Source organism: Amblyomma americanum, chromosome 3, assembly GCF_052857255.1.
Source record: "Amblyomma americanum isolate KBUSLIRL-KWMA chromosome 3, ASM5285725v1, whole genome shotgun sequence".
Classification (NCBI taxonomy): domain Eukaryota; kingdom Metazoa; phylum Arthropoda; class Arachnida; order Ixodida; family Ixodidae; genus Amblyomma; species Amblyomma americanum.
This window is the reverse complement of record NC_135499.1, coordinates 7,131,887-7,147,740: the sequence shown is the minus strand read 5'-3', so window position 1 is coordinate 7,147,740 and position 15,854 is coordinate 7,131,887. Positions and strand designations below refer to the sequence as shown.

General features: G+C 52.4%; 1 protein-coding gene across 1 annotated transcript in view; it reads right to left on the bottom strand.

Annotated features, from left to right (window-relative positions):
- Nucleotides 1-1,002: 1,002 nt before the first annotated feature.
- The window catches only part of LOC144123113 (glycoprotein-N-acetylgalactosamine 3-beta-galactosyltransferase 1-B-like), a 380,861-nt gene continuing 366,009 nt past the window's right edge, over nt 1,003-15,854 (bottom strand). Inside the window, exons 5-6 of the mRNA XM_077656016.1 lie at nt 1,928-2,051; nt 1,003-1,089 (exon numbers count right to left, since the gene is read on the bottom strand). Coding sequence (XP_077512142.1) covers nt 1,003-1,089; nt 1,928-2,051 — 211 coding nt within the window. The remainder of the gene's footprint in view (nt 1,090-1,927; nt 2,052-15,854) is intronic.

The following is a 15,854-nucleotide window of genomic DNA, read 5'->3' as shown; positions in this document are numbered from 1 at the left end:
AAAATGAAACATGGGAATAAGTTTCTGCAGCGCACAAAAAAGGTGGTCTGTCGCATTGCATTGATCAGGACATATAGGGCAGACAAGCAGGTACCTAATTAAAGACTACTAGCAAAAGAAAAGCTTACTTTGGCACAAACGGAAACAGTCACCTATAGGATCACTGCCATGAGTGTCCCAGTAAAACGCGAAGCCGTTGTTCAGCGAGTGCACATTTGAAGACACATTCTTTAAAATCTCACGTGCGTGAAATAATGAAAGCACGTACGGTTCGCACGAACGCAGCTGACTACTTCAGTACAGCATCAGATAATCTATTGGATAAGGAAATGGCTGACGCATGCGTTGAGTTCTTGCTCTCTCCTGCCTATGTGAAGCCCCAGTCTTTTTGTGCGTTTAAGCTTTCCTCACTACGCCGCGAAACCTGATGGCGTATCTTAGAGCTGTTTTTTTATTAGGTCCTCAAAGGCCCCATCTGAGGCCTGTTCATGAGGTGTGGGCGGAGAGTGCGGCTGTTATGGCAAAAATGGTTTTCGATGGAAGTTTTCAATTATTTAAGATATGTTACAGAAGCGATGTTGCCGGAAATATCGTAACAGTTCAGGGAAGTATGGAGACAAATTATTTTTTGAATGTTGTGGCATGGGCGAGGCTGTAAAAGGTTGTGTTTTACGCATTGGTCTGTTTTAATGCTTGTCACCACCGTTCCTTTAGAGCGCCGAGAGCCTCCAGCAGAAATAGGCACCTCATAGGTTAGGCGATAATGCGGATGGAAATGAAATTCAGTGCACGCATTCAATTCTAAGTCGCACTTCCCACATTTCAATGATTGGTTCGATGCACGTGAGTACATTTGAGCCACGTTCGTCTGTGACTTTTGCAGTAAGTAAAAGCAACGATGAACTAGTGGCTTGAGCCCCAGCCTCGCACACGGAACGTACGGGATCAAATCCGCAGTACCGCCAGGCAATTAGCGGTCATCAAATGTGTTCAAGCTTTCCCCTAGCCCGGTGTTTGGCTGCACTCACGTGGGTTCCTGGGCATGCCTCGGTCCTCGGTAACCAGCTCGTTCATGTGCTGCCTCGGGAACTATCCGTAGAGGTCACGGAAGATCGGGCACCCAAACCCACGCTTGAAATCTCGCGAGCTCTGGTAACATACAACGACACATTACAAAAGCAGCCGCTTCCCAATCCCACCACGTCACCATTCACTAGATTCAAAATGCAGTGCGGTCTGGCGGCAGCTGCAGATACTCCTATCCTTACTTCCTTCATCGCTATCAGCATACACTGTCCCTCCCAATCTGCTCCACATGTGGGGCGGCCAAGGCCACCCTTATGCACTACCTGTCGGAATGCCCCCCAGCCATAGCAGTTCCCTCCATACCCAACCCACCATCCTCCTCATCGAATGCCACTCTGCGAGCTGCTCATCGATTTGGACAAACAAGGCTAGTGGACATGAATCTCTGTGAGGCCCAGGCCCGTGGACTATTGGACTAGTAGGAGCCCATCATTTAGGACCTTTTTTTCTTTTAAATATAAAGTTGTGCCTCCTCGTTGTCCTCAGCTTCTTTCGAGAGAAGTGCTTGAAAAATGGATCTTTCAGCACAACATGAGACAAGAAAATATTACGTATTGGCGGTCTTTGACCAGAGCTGTGCTTGCGACTCACTATAACCAGTGAATAAATAGACTAGAGATATACCTTTTCTGTGTTTCTTTCTCGCATAGAATGACTGCAATGTTCGGTGCCATTTTCTAAGATAGCCTCCATTGGTCATTACGGTGAACGTGAAGTTAATTCTGTGCAATGAGTTACTATTCCTTCAAGTTATTCAAGCTCTTCATAAAGAGACCGCTTGGTCAAGCATCGCCAATTCAGCTGCATCGGTGAAAAGGAGCCGAATGGCCGGGCAACTCACCGGCAAATGAGTGAAGGCATTTCTGAAGGGAAGCTGGCCCGCCACAAGATGCGTATCGAAGAAACGTGCGCAGCCCTCCTCGTCCCTGCTGTCGATCACCTTGACGCCTGCTGAGTACGCGCACCTGCAGATAGGCGCCGCAAAGTTCAGGTGAACGCAATGCGTACCCAAGCTGATCTTGCATCCGTGCTTAAATACTATACTTGGTGCAGGTGCAGCCAGCAGGACTTCAAGATGTACCATTGACATGCCCTGCTACCGGTTCATTTTTAAAAACTCTACCAGACACAAACGCACAGCCCCACTCTGTCTGGAGCATCAACGTTTCATTTTGGCTCGAAGGAGCATCATTAGCACTGAGAACATCATTCTAATGATTACTCTCTGCTTGCCCTGTCATCTTCTGCGAGGGCTACTGGTCCAGCTATCATCGTTACAACGCGCGTCTTCATGGAAGCTCTGCTGACTTTGCTGGTGCTTTGCGTCAGAACTCGTTTGCTATGAACGCCAGCTACCAACGCCGGGAGGTAGGGGGGGGGTGAAAATATTTATTGCCTACACAAGGGACAGGAGGTATGCTTGGATCTGCAAGTAAGGGACCGTTATTTAGAAACAATAGGCGGAGGTCCCAAGTTTGCGATCCCAGTTGCGGTAGCCGCTACACGGCCTCGACCGAAGAAGGCTTGTTGGGCCTGTAAGTCGTGGCAGCCGAGCAGGGTCGCCTCCCATACCTTCCGGGTTGGGCTGGGGAGGGTGGTGCGGCGACACACTCGGCGCATATTTCCGCGCAGCCTCCGCCTTGTTATCATCCGGCCCAGCGTAACACGGCCACACGCTGGACTGCGTTCCCGATAAAACACAGCGCCACCGCTGCGTCACGCAAGGCATGCGTCACCGACGGTGGCTATAAAAACAGGCTGCTCAGCTGGGAAGAGCGCTTTCTACCTTCCGCTACCGAGACTAGCGTAGCGTCGATATGCTCGACCGCTGCCATCCGCAATCGAAGAAACATCTGTTACGTTTTTATGATAGGGTTCATCGTTCAGCAGAAACGACCCCCCACATCTGGTGACCCGGATAACGGACAATAACGCATCGCCATGGACAAGCAAGAGCAACAGCTTCAGGAACGGCACGACCAACTCTATAATTCCATACAGCAGCATCCTGCAGGCTCTGCCGAGGACGTCAGAACCTCGGCAAACGGAATCGCGCACGGCGTCTTGCGTGTCGCTGTCAAGCTTCCGCCGTTTCGGGCCGACTCGCCCGTGGTATGGTTCTCCCAAGTCGAGGCCCAGTTCTGCCTAGGGCACATCACGCAAAACCGGACCCGCTACGATTATGTCGTCGCCCACCTCGATGCCCGCCACTCCAACGAGATCCGGGATATCCTTGCCCGCCCACCAACGGCCAACCTTTACGAACACCTCAATACCGAACTAATCCGCCGCCTGTCACTCTCGGAAGACCAAAAGGTGCGACAACTACAGTCCGGAGAACTTGCCGAGTGCAAGCCTCCGCAACTCTTCCGCCACATGCGTGCTCTCGCGGGCAACATGGAAGTCCAGGATTCCTTTCTGCGAGCACTTTGGCATCAACGACTTCAACCGCACGTCCAGGCAATTCTGCAGGCTCAGCTTACACTACTTCTCGACCAACTTGCCGGTGTCGCTGATCGTGTCATCGAGATCTCTTTGCCGCAGTTGTCGCCCACCGTTCAGGCTGTCACCACACCGCTGAGTACCACATAGCTTGCGCGCCGTATCGACGACATCACTCGACAGCTCAGCTCCATTCAACGACGCCTGGATCAACATTTGCCGACGCTCCGCTCACAAAGCAATGACCGTAACACCAGCCCGTCGCAGCTGCCTGCTGACGACGACCGGTGCTACTGCAATCGACGCTTCGGGGTCAGATCACGACAATCTTGCCCACCCAGATCCGCTGGGCATAAAGGAAACGCGAACGGAAGCTCGTAGACACGACCGTGAGCTGCCAACCTGGCGGCCGTCGCATCTTCGTCACCGACCAAATTACAAAGCAGCGGTTCCTTGTCGAGAGCGGTTCCGACATCTGCTGCTACCCAGGAGTCCATGTTCAAGGTACCCGTCCTCCTACGTCTTTGGAGCTCAGCGCGGCAAACCGGTGCACAATCAAGACTTACGGCTCGCTCCGCCTGCGCGTACAGTTTAAAAACCTACGCCGTGGACTTCATTGGAATTTTGTCATCGCCGACGTCATCGAGCTAATCATCGGCTCAGACTATTTGGCGCACTAAAACCTCCTTCCGGACTGCCGCCACAACCGTTTAATCGACCCGACAACGGAACATTCTTCGCCAGGACAGCGAACGACTACAAACCAGCCAAGCATCAAAGCACTCGGTGTTGAAAATCATTCGCCGTACCACGCCAACCTCGCCGAATTTCCCGGTTTCACGCGTCCTAGCGGGTCACCACGAAATGTGCCGCACAACATTGTGCACTAAATTCGGACCACCCCAGGCCCTATGGTTTTCTGCTGCTTCTGTCACGCCTTGCACTGCATGCGCATAGCCAAAGCAGAGTTCGAAGCCATGCTCCGTGAGGAAATCGCCCGCTGCTCCGACGGCCCATGGGCCTCGCCTCTTCACGTCGTCCAAAAGGAGACCGAAGGCTGGCGGCCCTGTGTGGACTACCGTGCCCTCAAAGCCCGCACCATTCCGGAGAGGTATCCCCTTCACCACATACAGGACTTCGCCCATCGCATTTATTTCTGCCACGTTTTCTCCGTGCTAGGCTTGGTGTAGGCATACACGCAGATACCCGTCAATCCGGAAGACGTCCCGAAAACTGGATCATTGCCCCTTTCGAAATGTTCGAGTTTCCCTTCATGAGCTTTGGCCTGAGGAACGCTGGACAAACCTTTCTACGTTTGATGGATGAAGTCGTCAGCGGCCTCGACTTCTGCTTCGTCTATCTTGAGGACATATTGGTCTTTTCCCGTAACGCCGACGAACACCACACACACCTTCGTCGTCTTTTCCAACAACTCGATGACCACGGCCTACTTGTCAATGACCGAAAGAGCACGCTCGGCGCCTCAGTCGTCAAATTTCTCGGCCACGAATTTTCATCAGAAGGATCTCGACCTTTGCCTCAACGCATCTCAGACCTGCAAAATTACCAAAATTACCCCTAACCCAACACCTCTAAAGACCTTCGCCGTTTCCTCGGCATGCTGAAGTTTTACAGGCGTTTCTTGCCACAAGCAGCCGACAATCAGGCTCCCCTCCATGATGCCTTGGCTGGACTACGAGGAAAACAACCCGTCACTTGGACACCTGATTTAACGCAACTTTTGGAAGAATGCAAAGCTGCTCTCTGCAACGCCACACTTCTCTCTGATCCCGTGCCAGACGCTCCCTTGGGGCTCTTCACTGACGCCACTAACTTCGCCGTCAGCGCCGCCCTTATGCAACGCGCTGAGGACACCTGGCATCCCTTGGCGTTCTCCAAGAAACTATCAGCTCAGAAAACGATGGCCAGTCCCACCAACGAAACCACGACCCCAGCTTCATCGAGTTCGCCAGCTTACTACAGAGAACTTCTGGCGATATACGAAGCAGTTCAACACTTTCGCCACATTCTCGAAGGAGAGTACTGCACTATCCACACAGACCATAAACCTCTGACCTATACTTTCTCTCAACTTAACGACAAACACCCGCCGGTTCAGCATAACCAGCTCTCGTTCATTGCCCAGTTTACCACCGACATCCAACTTGTCAGCGGGAAGGACAACGTGGTCGCCGACGCGCTTTCACGTGTGGCAGCTATCGGCTTGTCGCAGCTAACAGCTGACGTTCTCGCCGAGGCTCAGACTACGGACGTCGAACTGCAAGAACTTCTTAAGGGCGGGTCCTCACTACAGCTACAAATCCACCTACCTGGACCGACAACGACTATCTACTGCGACATGTCACCAACACGAAGCTGGCTTACGTGCCCCTTTCCCATCGCAGTGGCCTCTTCAACCAGCTGCGTAATCTCAGCCATCCCGGCATACACCCTCTACAAGCTTCAAGCAGGGGGATTGCCGCACCTGGGCGCGCTCCTGCATTCCATGCCAGCGCGCTAATGTCACCAGGCATGTCACTTAACAGCTCGGAGCATTCCCCAAGCCCTCTGGACGGTTTCACGTCCACCTCAATAGCATAGGGATCTTACTCTCAGCTGGACCCTATCGCTAATGCCTCACCGCCATCGATAGGTATACTCGATGGACTGAGGCATGGCCCATCGAGGGAATCACCTCGGAAGAACACGCCTCGGCCTTCTTCGCCGGCCGGATTGCTCGCTTCGGGACTCCTCGCCGAGTCACCACCGACCAGGGACGACAGTTCAAATCGCTCAATTTTCAGGCTCCTCGGGCAGAACCTTCGGGTTTGAGCGCTCGATGACCAACTACCACCCCTGCGCCAACAGGATGGTCAAGCGTTTCCACCGTCAGTTAAAAGCATCCATCATGTGCCACCCGGGCTCAACATGGCTCGAAGCCATCCCAACCGTCGCCCTAGGTCTTCGGGCCACCTATAAGCCGAAATTTCAGGTTACACCCGCAGAGCTCGTCTACGGGAAACCAAACCGTCTACCAAGCGAAATTCTTGCTGCACCGCCATCCACCACCACGACGTCAGATCCTACCGATTTCGTCGCCAGGCTACGACGCACCATCGCAGCCCTCCGCCCGTCACCTGTAGCTCACCACTGCAGGACTGCCCGTTTCGTCTTCAAGGATCTGGCAACGTGCACGTGCAGTTTTCTCCGCGATGACACCGTCCACAGTCCTTTCCAGCCACCTTACAAGGGATCCTACCCAGTTCTCCGTCGCGACGACGAAACCTTCACCCTGCGCGTCAAAGGGAGCGACGTCCGCGTCTCTATCGACTGATGAATGCAGCCTACATCGACTCCGCCGAAACAGGAAATAACAGTGCAGCCACAGGCGTCCATCCACGACCCCCGACATGGCAGCCTGCATCTGTCACTACACGCTATAAACGTCGGGTACGCTGCACTCATTTTTACAAACCCTTAGGGCTCTTCACTGCTTGAGGGGGGGGGGTGAAGTGGCGAGAAGCTCTGCGAATATTTCCGCGCAACCTCTGCCTTTTTATCACCCGGCCCAACCTAACACGGCTCTGCGCTGGATTGCGGTCCCGATAAAACATAGAACCATCGCAGCGTCAACCGAGGCATGCGTCACAGATGGTGGCTACAAAAACAGGCTGTTTCCTTGGGACGAGCGCTTCCTACCTTCCGCTACCGAGACGAGCGTAGCGTCGGTATGCTCGTCCGCTGCCATCGAAAATCGAATAAACATCTGTTACGTTTTTATGTTGGGATTCCTCCTTCAGCAGAAACGACATACTACAGGGGGAATGGTGGAGTTTGAGGGGCAGGCCCACACCATGTGATAGGATTCCGAAACACCACTCTACAGTGCGGGCTGCTGCCTCTAAAGGAAGGGTCAATATGTTTTAGGGCTGCAGGGCACAGCAATGTATTGGTGAGAAAACGGAGGAGGAGCCGCTCATCCGCCTTCTTGAGGCCTTTAAATAGGTGGGGGTAAAGGCGGTGACTATTTTAATATTATGCTGTAATATCTTTGAGGATATAGACAAGTTTAAGGTCGGGTTCTTGATCGGGTGGGGAGGAGAAAACAGCTCAGTGAGAGAGCGCGCGGTTGGCTGCTTCTGGTGCATCATTTGCTGCCAATACCAGTGAGCAGGGATCCATATAAGGTAACGGGGTGCGTGGTCCCGTATGCGATTTATGTAGATCTGATTGGGTAGTAAGGGAGGGCAGCCTTTTTCGACGTTCGGAAAGGCCCCTCGCCAGTCTGTAATTATGTATGTTGAATCAGAATGTGAGGCCGCGAGAGCGATGGCGACCTCTTAAGAGTGTGTTGCATGCGGGCTCTCAAGGTGCGGCCGTTAACTGTGTTTCCGTTGTGAACTACTGCGGCCGTGTACCATCCCCCGTCATAAAAGCCGGAGGCGTCCACGTAGTATACACCTGTTCTGTTACCACAATGTCGGTCTAGCGCCTTCCGCTCTTGCCAAGCGGCGACAATTATAATCTTCATGTGACCTGTTGGCTGGAAAAGGTCACACAAGTAGGGCGCGTCTCCACAGTTCTGGGATGCGAAACCTTTCTTCCATGAAAGTGATTTGTTGGCTATGGAGTCGAGCAAGAAGAGTGCGAACTGACTCCGTTTGCGACAAGCGCATGTACTGTCTTGTAAGGTGCGCCTCCCGGAGCTCCCGGAAAGTATTCACGACCTCCAGGGCCATAAAAAGGCTATTTGAAGTAGTGATTGGGAGGTCCAAGCCAGGCTTAATATATTTCTGTGAAGGATAACCTCATGGGGATCGTCTTCCTGTTTCCGTAGGTGGACATAAGGGGTCGGATACAGAATTCAATTTATCACGAAGGCGTTTGCCAGCCGCAAGGCATAGTTCGTAAACCCCGTGTTTGTTTGAAACCCGGTCAACAAAACAACTTTCATTTTAATATTCATGCCGCCATTTGCAAAGAAGCGGCCGCACGCGGCCCCTGGGGCAGGGAAACATAGCCACAACTGGTGCAAGCCTCCGCCTGCCGCCGTGGCTCAGTGGATAGGGCGCTCCGCTACTGACCCGCAGTTCCCGGGCTATAACAAGACCGCGGAAGCTGCGTATCGGTGGAGGGGAGTCGCTAAACAGTCCGTGTGCTGTGCGATGTCAATGCACGTCAAACTCCCAAGGTGGTCAACATTATTCCGCAGCCCTCCTCTACGGCACCTCTTCCTTTCTTTATCAGGTAACCGCCGACATGTAAGACAGACACTGCGCCTTTCCTTTGCCCAAAAAAACGAACCAAATTTCCTCTGCCTACATGTGCCACGAAGCGGCCAAACACGGCCCGCTATGGCACAAATCCCTCGCAATAATCGATGAAAGCCTCTATAACCCTGGTTCCAAGGAACAGGAAGCGGCAGCACACGGCCAGCTGGGGCAGGAAACTCTCGCCAGAATCGATGAAAGCCTCTATATCTCAGCTTCCATGGGCCAGGAAGCGGCCGTACACGGCCTGCTGCGGCAGGAAACTCGCCACAATCGGTGAAAGCCTCTATATCCGTGCTTCCACTGGACAGGAAGCGGTTGCACACAACTCGCTGTGGCAGGGACCTCTCGCCACAATCTGTGAAAACCTTTATATCCCTCCTACCACAGGCCATGAAGCGCCGCACACGGCTCACTGTGGCAGCGAAAGCACTGTGGCCATAATCGGTGAAAGCGTCTATATCGCTGCTTCCTTCATCCAGGAAGCGGCCGCACACGGCCCGCTGTGGTAGGGAACCTCTTGACGACCGGTGAAAGTTTCTTGTATCCTTGCCTGCATGGGCCATTAAGGGGCCCCATATGGCCTCCTGAGGCAACTCTTCATGGGGATGTTCGGTGAAAGCATCTATATTCCTACATGCGTGTGGCAGGCGCCGCCTGCGTATACAGCCTACTTTGGCAGGCAACCCTCGCGACATTCGGTGAAAGCCTCTATAACTCTGCTTGCACGGGACAAGTAGCGGCCACACACGGCCTGCTGATGCCAGGAACTTTCGCCACAATCAATGAAAGCCTCTATATCCCTGCTTCCATGGGCTAGGAAGCGGCTGCACACTGCCTGCTGTGGTAGGAACCTCTTCACGACCGGTGAAAGTCTCTTGTATCCTTGCCTGCATGGGCCATTAAGGGGCCGCACATAGCCTCATGTGGCAACTCACCATGGGGATGTTCGGTAAAAGCCTCTATATTCCTGCATACGGGTGGCAGGCGCCGCCCGCATACAGCCTACTTTGCAGACAACCCTCGCGACAATCGGTGAAAGCCTCCATCACCCTGCTTGCACGGGATAAGTAGCGACCACACACGGCCTGCTGCGGTAGGGAACTCTCGCCACACTCGATGAAAGCCTTTATTTCCCGGCTTCCACGGGCCAGGAAGCTGCCGCACCCGGCCCACTGTGGCCGGGAACTCTCGCCACAATTGGTGAAAGGCTCTATGTCCCTGCTTCCAAGGGACAGGAAGAGGCAGCACACGACCTGCTGTGGCAGGGAAGTTTCGCCTCAATCGTTGAAAGCCTGTGTAATTCTGCTTCCACGGGAAAGGAAGCGGACGCACACGGCTTGCTGTGGCAGGAAACTCTCCCCACACTCGGTGAAAGCCTTTATTTCCCTGGTTTCATGGGCCAGGTAGCGGCCGCGCACGGCCCGCTGTGGCAGGGAACTCTCGCCACAATCGGTGATAACATCTACATCCTTTTGTTTCATGGGCCAGTAAGGTGCCGCAAACGGACCTCTGTGGCAGCTCACCATCGGGATGATCGGTGAAAGCCTCTACATTCCTTCATGCATGTGGCAGGCGCCAGCCGGAAAAAGCCTACTTTGGCTGGCAAATTTCGCCACAATCGATGAAAGCCTCTATATCCCTGCTTTCATGGGCAGGAAGCGGCCGCACACGGCCCGCTGTGGCAGAGTTCTCCCGCCACAATTGGTTAAAGCCTCTAAATCCCTGCTCCCAAAAGACATAAAGCGGCCGCACGCGCCCCGCTGTTGCAGAGAACTCTCGCCACAATCGTTAAAAGCCTCTATATTCCTGCTTCCGCTTCTACGGGACAGGAACCGGTCGCACACAGCACGCTATATATATGTCAGGTAACCCTCGTCACAATCGGTGAAAACCTCCATATCTCTGCTTCCATGGGCCACGAAGTGGCCACACTAAGCCCGCTTTAGCCGGGAACTATCCGCACAGTCGGTGAAAGCCTCTATATCGCTTCTTCCACGGGACAGGAAGCGGCCGCACATGGCCCGCTCTTTCCGGAATCTCTCGCCACAGTCGGTGAAAACCTCATTTTTCCGGATCCTACGGGACAGGAAGCGGCTGCACACGGCCCGCTGTGGCAGGAAACTACCGCCACCCTCTGTGAAAGGCTCCATGTCCCTGCTTCCATGGGCCAGGAAAGGCCGCACATGGCAAGCTGCGGCAGAGAACGTCGTCAGGACCGATGAAAGCCTCTTGTATCACTGCCCGCATTGGCCAGTGACGCCCGGTACATGGCCCCCTGTGGCAGCTCTCCATCCCGACGATCGGTGAAACCCTCTATAGTCCAGCATACAAATGGAAGGCACCGGCCTCATAAGGCATGCGCTGGCAGGCAATCCTTGTCGCAATCGGCTAAAGCCTCTATATCTCTGCTTCCATGGACCAGGAAGCGGCCGCACACTACCCGCTGTGGCAGGCAACTCGCGCCACAGTCGGATAAACCCTCCATATCCCTGTTTCCACTGGAGAGGAAACGGTTGCACACAGCCTGACGTCGCAGGGAACTCTCGCCACAATCGGTGAAAACCTCCATATCCCTGCTTTCACTGGACAGGAAGCGGTTGCACACAGTCGCTGTGGAAGATAACTCTCGCCATAATCGGCGAAACGCTATATATCCCTGCTTCCACGGGCCAGGACGCGGCTGCAGACGGCTAGCGGTGGCAGGGAGCTCTCGCAACAATCGGCGAAAACACACATATCCCTGCTTCCACGGGACAGGAGGCGGCCGCACAGGGCTCGCTGGAATAGGGAACGCTCACCAAATTCGGTGAAAGCCTCTATATCTCTGCTGCCATGCGACAGGAAGCGGCTGCACATGGACTGGTGTGGCCGAGAACTCTCATCACAATCAGTGAAAGGCTCTATATTCCTTCCTCCACGGGCAAGGAATCGGGAGCACACAGCACGCTATGACAGGGAACTCTCGCCACAATTGGTGAAAGCCTCTATATCTTTGCTTCCATGGTCCAGGAAGTGGCCACTCACAGCCCGCTTTAGAACGGAACTCTCCCCACATTATGTGGAACCGCTATATCCCTGCTTCCACGGGGCAAGAAGCGGCCGCACATGGCCCGCTCTGGCCAGAATCTCTCGCCATAATCTGTGAAAACCTCTCTATTCCGGATTCCACGGGCCTGGTAGCGGCCGCACTTGGCCTGCTGTGGCCGGGAACTCTTGCCACAACTGCCGAAAGCCTCTACATATCTTATTCTCTGGGACAGCCAGCGGCTGCACACGGCTTACTGAGGCAGAAAACATCGCCACGACTGGTGAAAGCCCCTTTCGTTACTGCCTGCATGGGCCAGTAAGGCATCGCACACAGCCCCCTGAGGCACCTCACCATCAGGATGATCGGTGAAGGCCTCTATATTCCTGCTTCCTCGGGACAGGAATCGGCCACACTGTCACGCATCTCTCCGGAGAACACTCGGACCAGAAAAAGAATGGACTAGGCGACGGGTGTACCCACACAAACGCACATTTAATACACCCTACGTGGCACACACACTAGAACACAAAACTAACAAAACTAAAACAAAGCACAAAGACTATAAATACACACGACCCGGGCACACTGCTACTAGCGTCTACTACTAGTGTTCTACTATTCGCGGTCGGCGTTCGTGCTCACGGTTGGTTCGGTGTGGCTGCGGCGTTGTGTGGATCCCGTAGCCGGCGTCGAGGCTGCGTTCGGCGTGCTTGGGCTGGCGTCGCTGGCGGTGTTCGATGTGCTTGGGTTGGCGTCGCTGGCAGCGTCGCTGGCTGTGTCGTACAAGCTCCCGGTCCAAGCGCCCGTGGAGGTGATGCCGGTGTTGTTGGCGTCGGGGCACCACCCGGATGGGTGGCAACAGCGCTGGAGACACCCCTTGCCGTAGCAGGTGGTAGCGGCCTCTGGTGACTCCCGAAAACGGGCTCAGGCACGGCAGGGAGTCCACGATGCGATGTCGTAGAACGCGAGCTCACCGGAGCAGTAGCCGGCGTCGCTCTCTTCCAGCCGATGTGTCCCTGACCCGCCGGAGCCTCCGCTTCTCTGCTGTTCCCCCCGTGCCTCGCTCTCACTCGCCCTTTTATAGCCTCGGTGTTAGTCCACGTAAGTTTTGTCGTCGTCTTCTTCTCTTCTCCACCAATCATCTCTGTCCACCTCACCGAATGCTTCTCCACCAATCATCTCTCTCCACCTCAACGAATGCTTCTTCTTCCTCTTCTTTATTCTTCGGTTAATTTGCGTCTTCTTCACACCCTTTTCCTTTAAAGTTTAATTTAGGCTCCTTAATATATGTGACAAGGGCCCCCACTCTCAAGAGTTTTTCCATGAAAAACTGCTCACGTCACCCTCATCTCCAAGCTATCCAGCCAATCGGCTATCTTCTGAGCGATTCTGCACCCAGCACACACTACACCGCAGAGGTACAGCACACACCAAACGCACACCACTAACACAGCACACCAAATTGCGTTTCCAGAACACTAACACACCACTGCCGCGGTCCGCACAGAGTCCTTAATAAACATGTTCGTGTCCACAACACACTCCCTTGTATAATCACATAACACTGACAACAGCAACAACAACAAGATAAATCCCAGAGATACCTAGAGGTGTTCAGTGGGCTCTACTCATGAAGCCCGCACCAACGTTACCTCTGCCTTTAATATATTCTACCTGAAATGAGTATTCTTGCAAGGCCAATCTCCATCTCATAACTTTACTATTGTTCATTTGGCCTTGGTTAAGTATTCAGGCGGCTGATGATCTGTCTGAATCCTGAAATGTCTCCCATACAGATAAATGTGGAATTTCTTTACCGCCCACACAACCGCCAAACATTGCTTTTCAACAGTGGAGTAGTTGCCTTCACTAGCCGATAATCTCTTGCTTGCAAAAAATACCGGATGTAGCACGCGATTCTCTTCTTGCAAGAGTACGGCTCCCAAAGCTCGGTCTGATGCATCAGTGCGAAGCACAAACTCTTTATCCATATTCGGAGCAAGCAGAACGGGCGGTCTTGCCATACACCCTTTTAACATCACGAATGCATTTTCATGTTCGGCAGTCCAAGTCAGCTATTGCTTGCCCCCTTCTTAGTGAGTTCGACAAGCGGGTCGGCTATGTGGGCATAATCGGGAATAAAGTCCCTGTAGTATCCCGTTGACCCCAGGAACGACTGTACCTCCTTCTTGGTCGTCGGTGTCTGAGCCTGCTGTATTTTGTCCAAGATGTCGTCTTTCGTCGCGATGCGGCCCATCCCCAGCTTGTGTCCGAGAAAAGAAATGGCTTCAAAGCCCACCTCACGTTTTGCCGGTTTTATGGTCAACCTGGCTTGCTGAATTCTATCGAATAGTTTTTCCAGCGTAATTACATGCTCTTCCCACGTATCTGTTGCCACTAGGATATCATCAATGTAGTGTTCTACATTTTGGAGCCCATCCAAAACCTTCCTCATCAGCTTCGTAAATATTGCAGATGCTGTCTTCAAACCAAAAGGCATGAATTTAAATTGGAATAAACCCGCCGAGCACGAAACGGCAGTCTTCTCTTTAGAAGAATCTTCCATCGGTATTTGCCAATACCCTTTAGCTAAGTCAAATTTAGAAAAAAACCTTTTTTGAGCCACCTTAGAGAACACCACGTCCGCTTTTGGTATGGGTTCTGCATCGAGTACTATGATGTCATTTAGCCGCCGAAAATCTACACACAGTCGGTTAGTACCATCAGGTTTTTTGACAACCACAAGAGTCGCATTGTATGCTGACCATGACCTCTCAATCACACCAAGCTCCAACATATCCCGCACCTCCTTTTCTATTGATTCTTGTACTGCTAAAGGTAGTGGGTATTGCTTCACGCTGATTGGTCTATCTGTAGAGAGATCTAGTCTGCAACATATGACATCCGTTTTGCCCGGCACATCTGAAAACACGTCCTCTTTGCTTTGGAGTAGGGCCTTTATCTGGGACCTTCGGTCTTCATTGAAATTGGGGTTAACTAACACCTTATCCCAACCTACAGTTTTCTTCCCACTGCATGTGGGCATCTCGACAACATCACCTGTCTCCTCGGCTCCTACCGAGCATGCTACCTTGGGGGCACACTGAACGAGAACTCTTTCTTTGTACTTTTTCAACATGTTTGCATGGAACACCTTCTTGGTGTTATTTATCAGTAACTCATAATCCATGTCATTTTTCTTCTGCGTCACAAGGTAAGGGCCCTTCCACTGCATCAGTAACTTATTATGATCCCTGGGTAGCAAGATGAGAACCTTGTCGCCTGGATTCAGATTCCTGTGAGTGGCGTTCTTGTAATAGTAGCACTTATAGCGTTCGCGCGCCCTTTCTACGCTTTGATGTGCAAGCCTGCATGTTTGTTCCAACTTGTCCCGCAACTCAAGAAGGTATGTGTATGTTTCATTTCATTTCATTTATTTACCCTCAGGGCCGTTAGGCTTTACAGAGGGGAGTGGGAATAACATACAAGTACAAAAAACAAGACAGCAGCTAAAAAATTTGAATATAGTTAAAGCACACACTGGTTTAATGTCAATAACAGCACTAGCAGAAAGCAGCATTACACAAAACAAACCACAAAAGAAAACAGCAGCTAATAAAATAAAACATAGATATAGACAGACTTATATAAAATTAGTAACAGCATTACGAGAGGCAACAGTATCAGTAATTTCAGCAATATCGTGGGGAAGGTGATTCCAGCTGACGCAAGTTCTGGGTATGAATGAATCGTGAAAACATCTCGTGCGACAAGGAGGGATCCAAACTTTGTGGCGGTGATCACTGCGTGCTGAAATATACGATGGTCTTTTTAACAACATCTCTTTAAGATAAGGATTATGATAAATTTTGTGAAAAGTACATAATGAAGCTATTGACCTGCGATGGGAAAGAAGTGGGAGGGAAAGGTTAGCTTTCATGGCAGTTACACTACTAGTACGATGATAGTTGGAAAGTATGAAACGACAACCCCGGTTTTGAACTGATTCTAAGTCAGAAATGAGA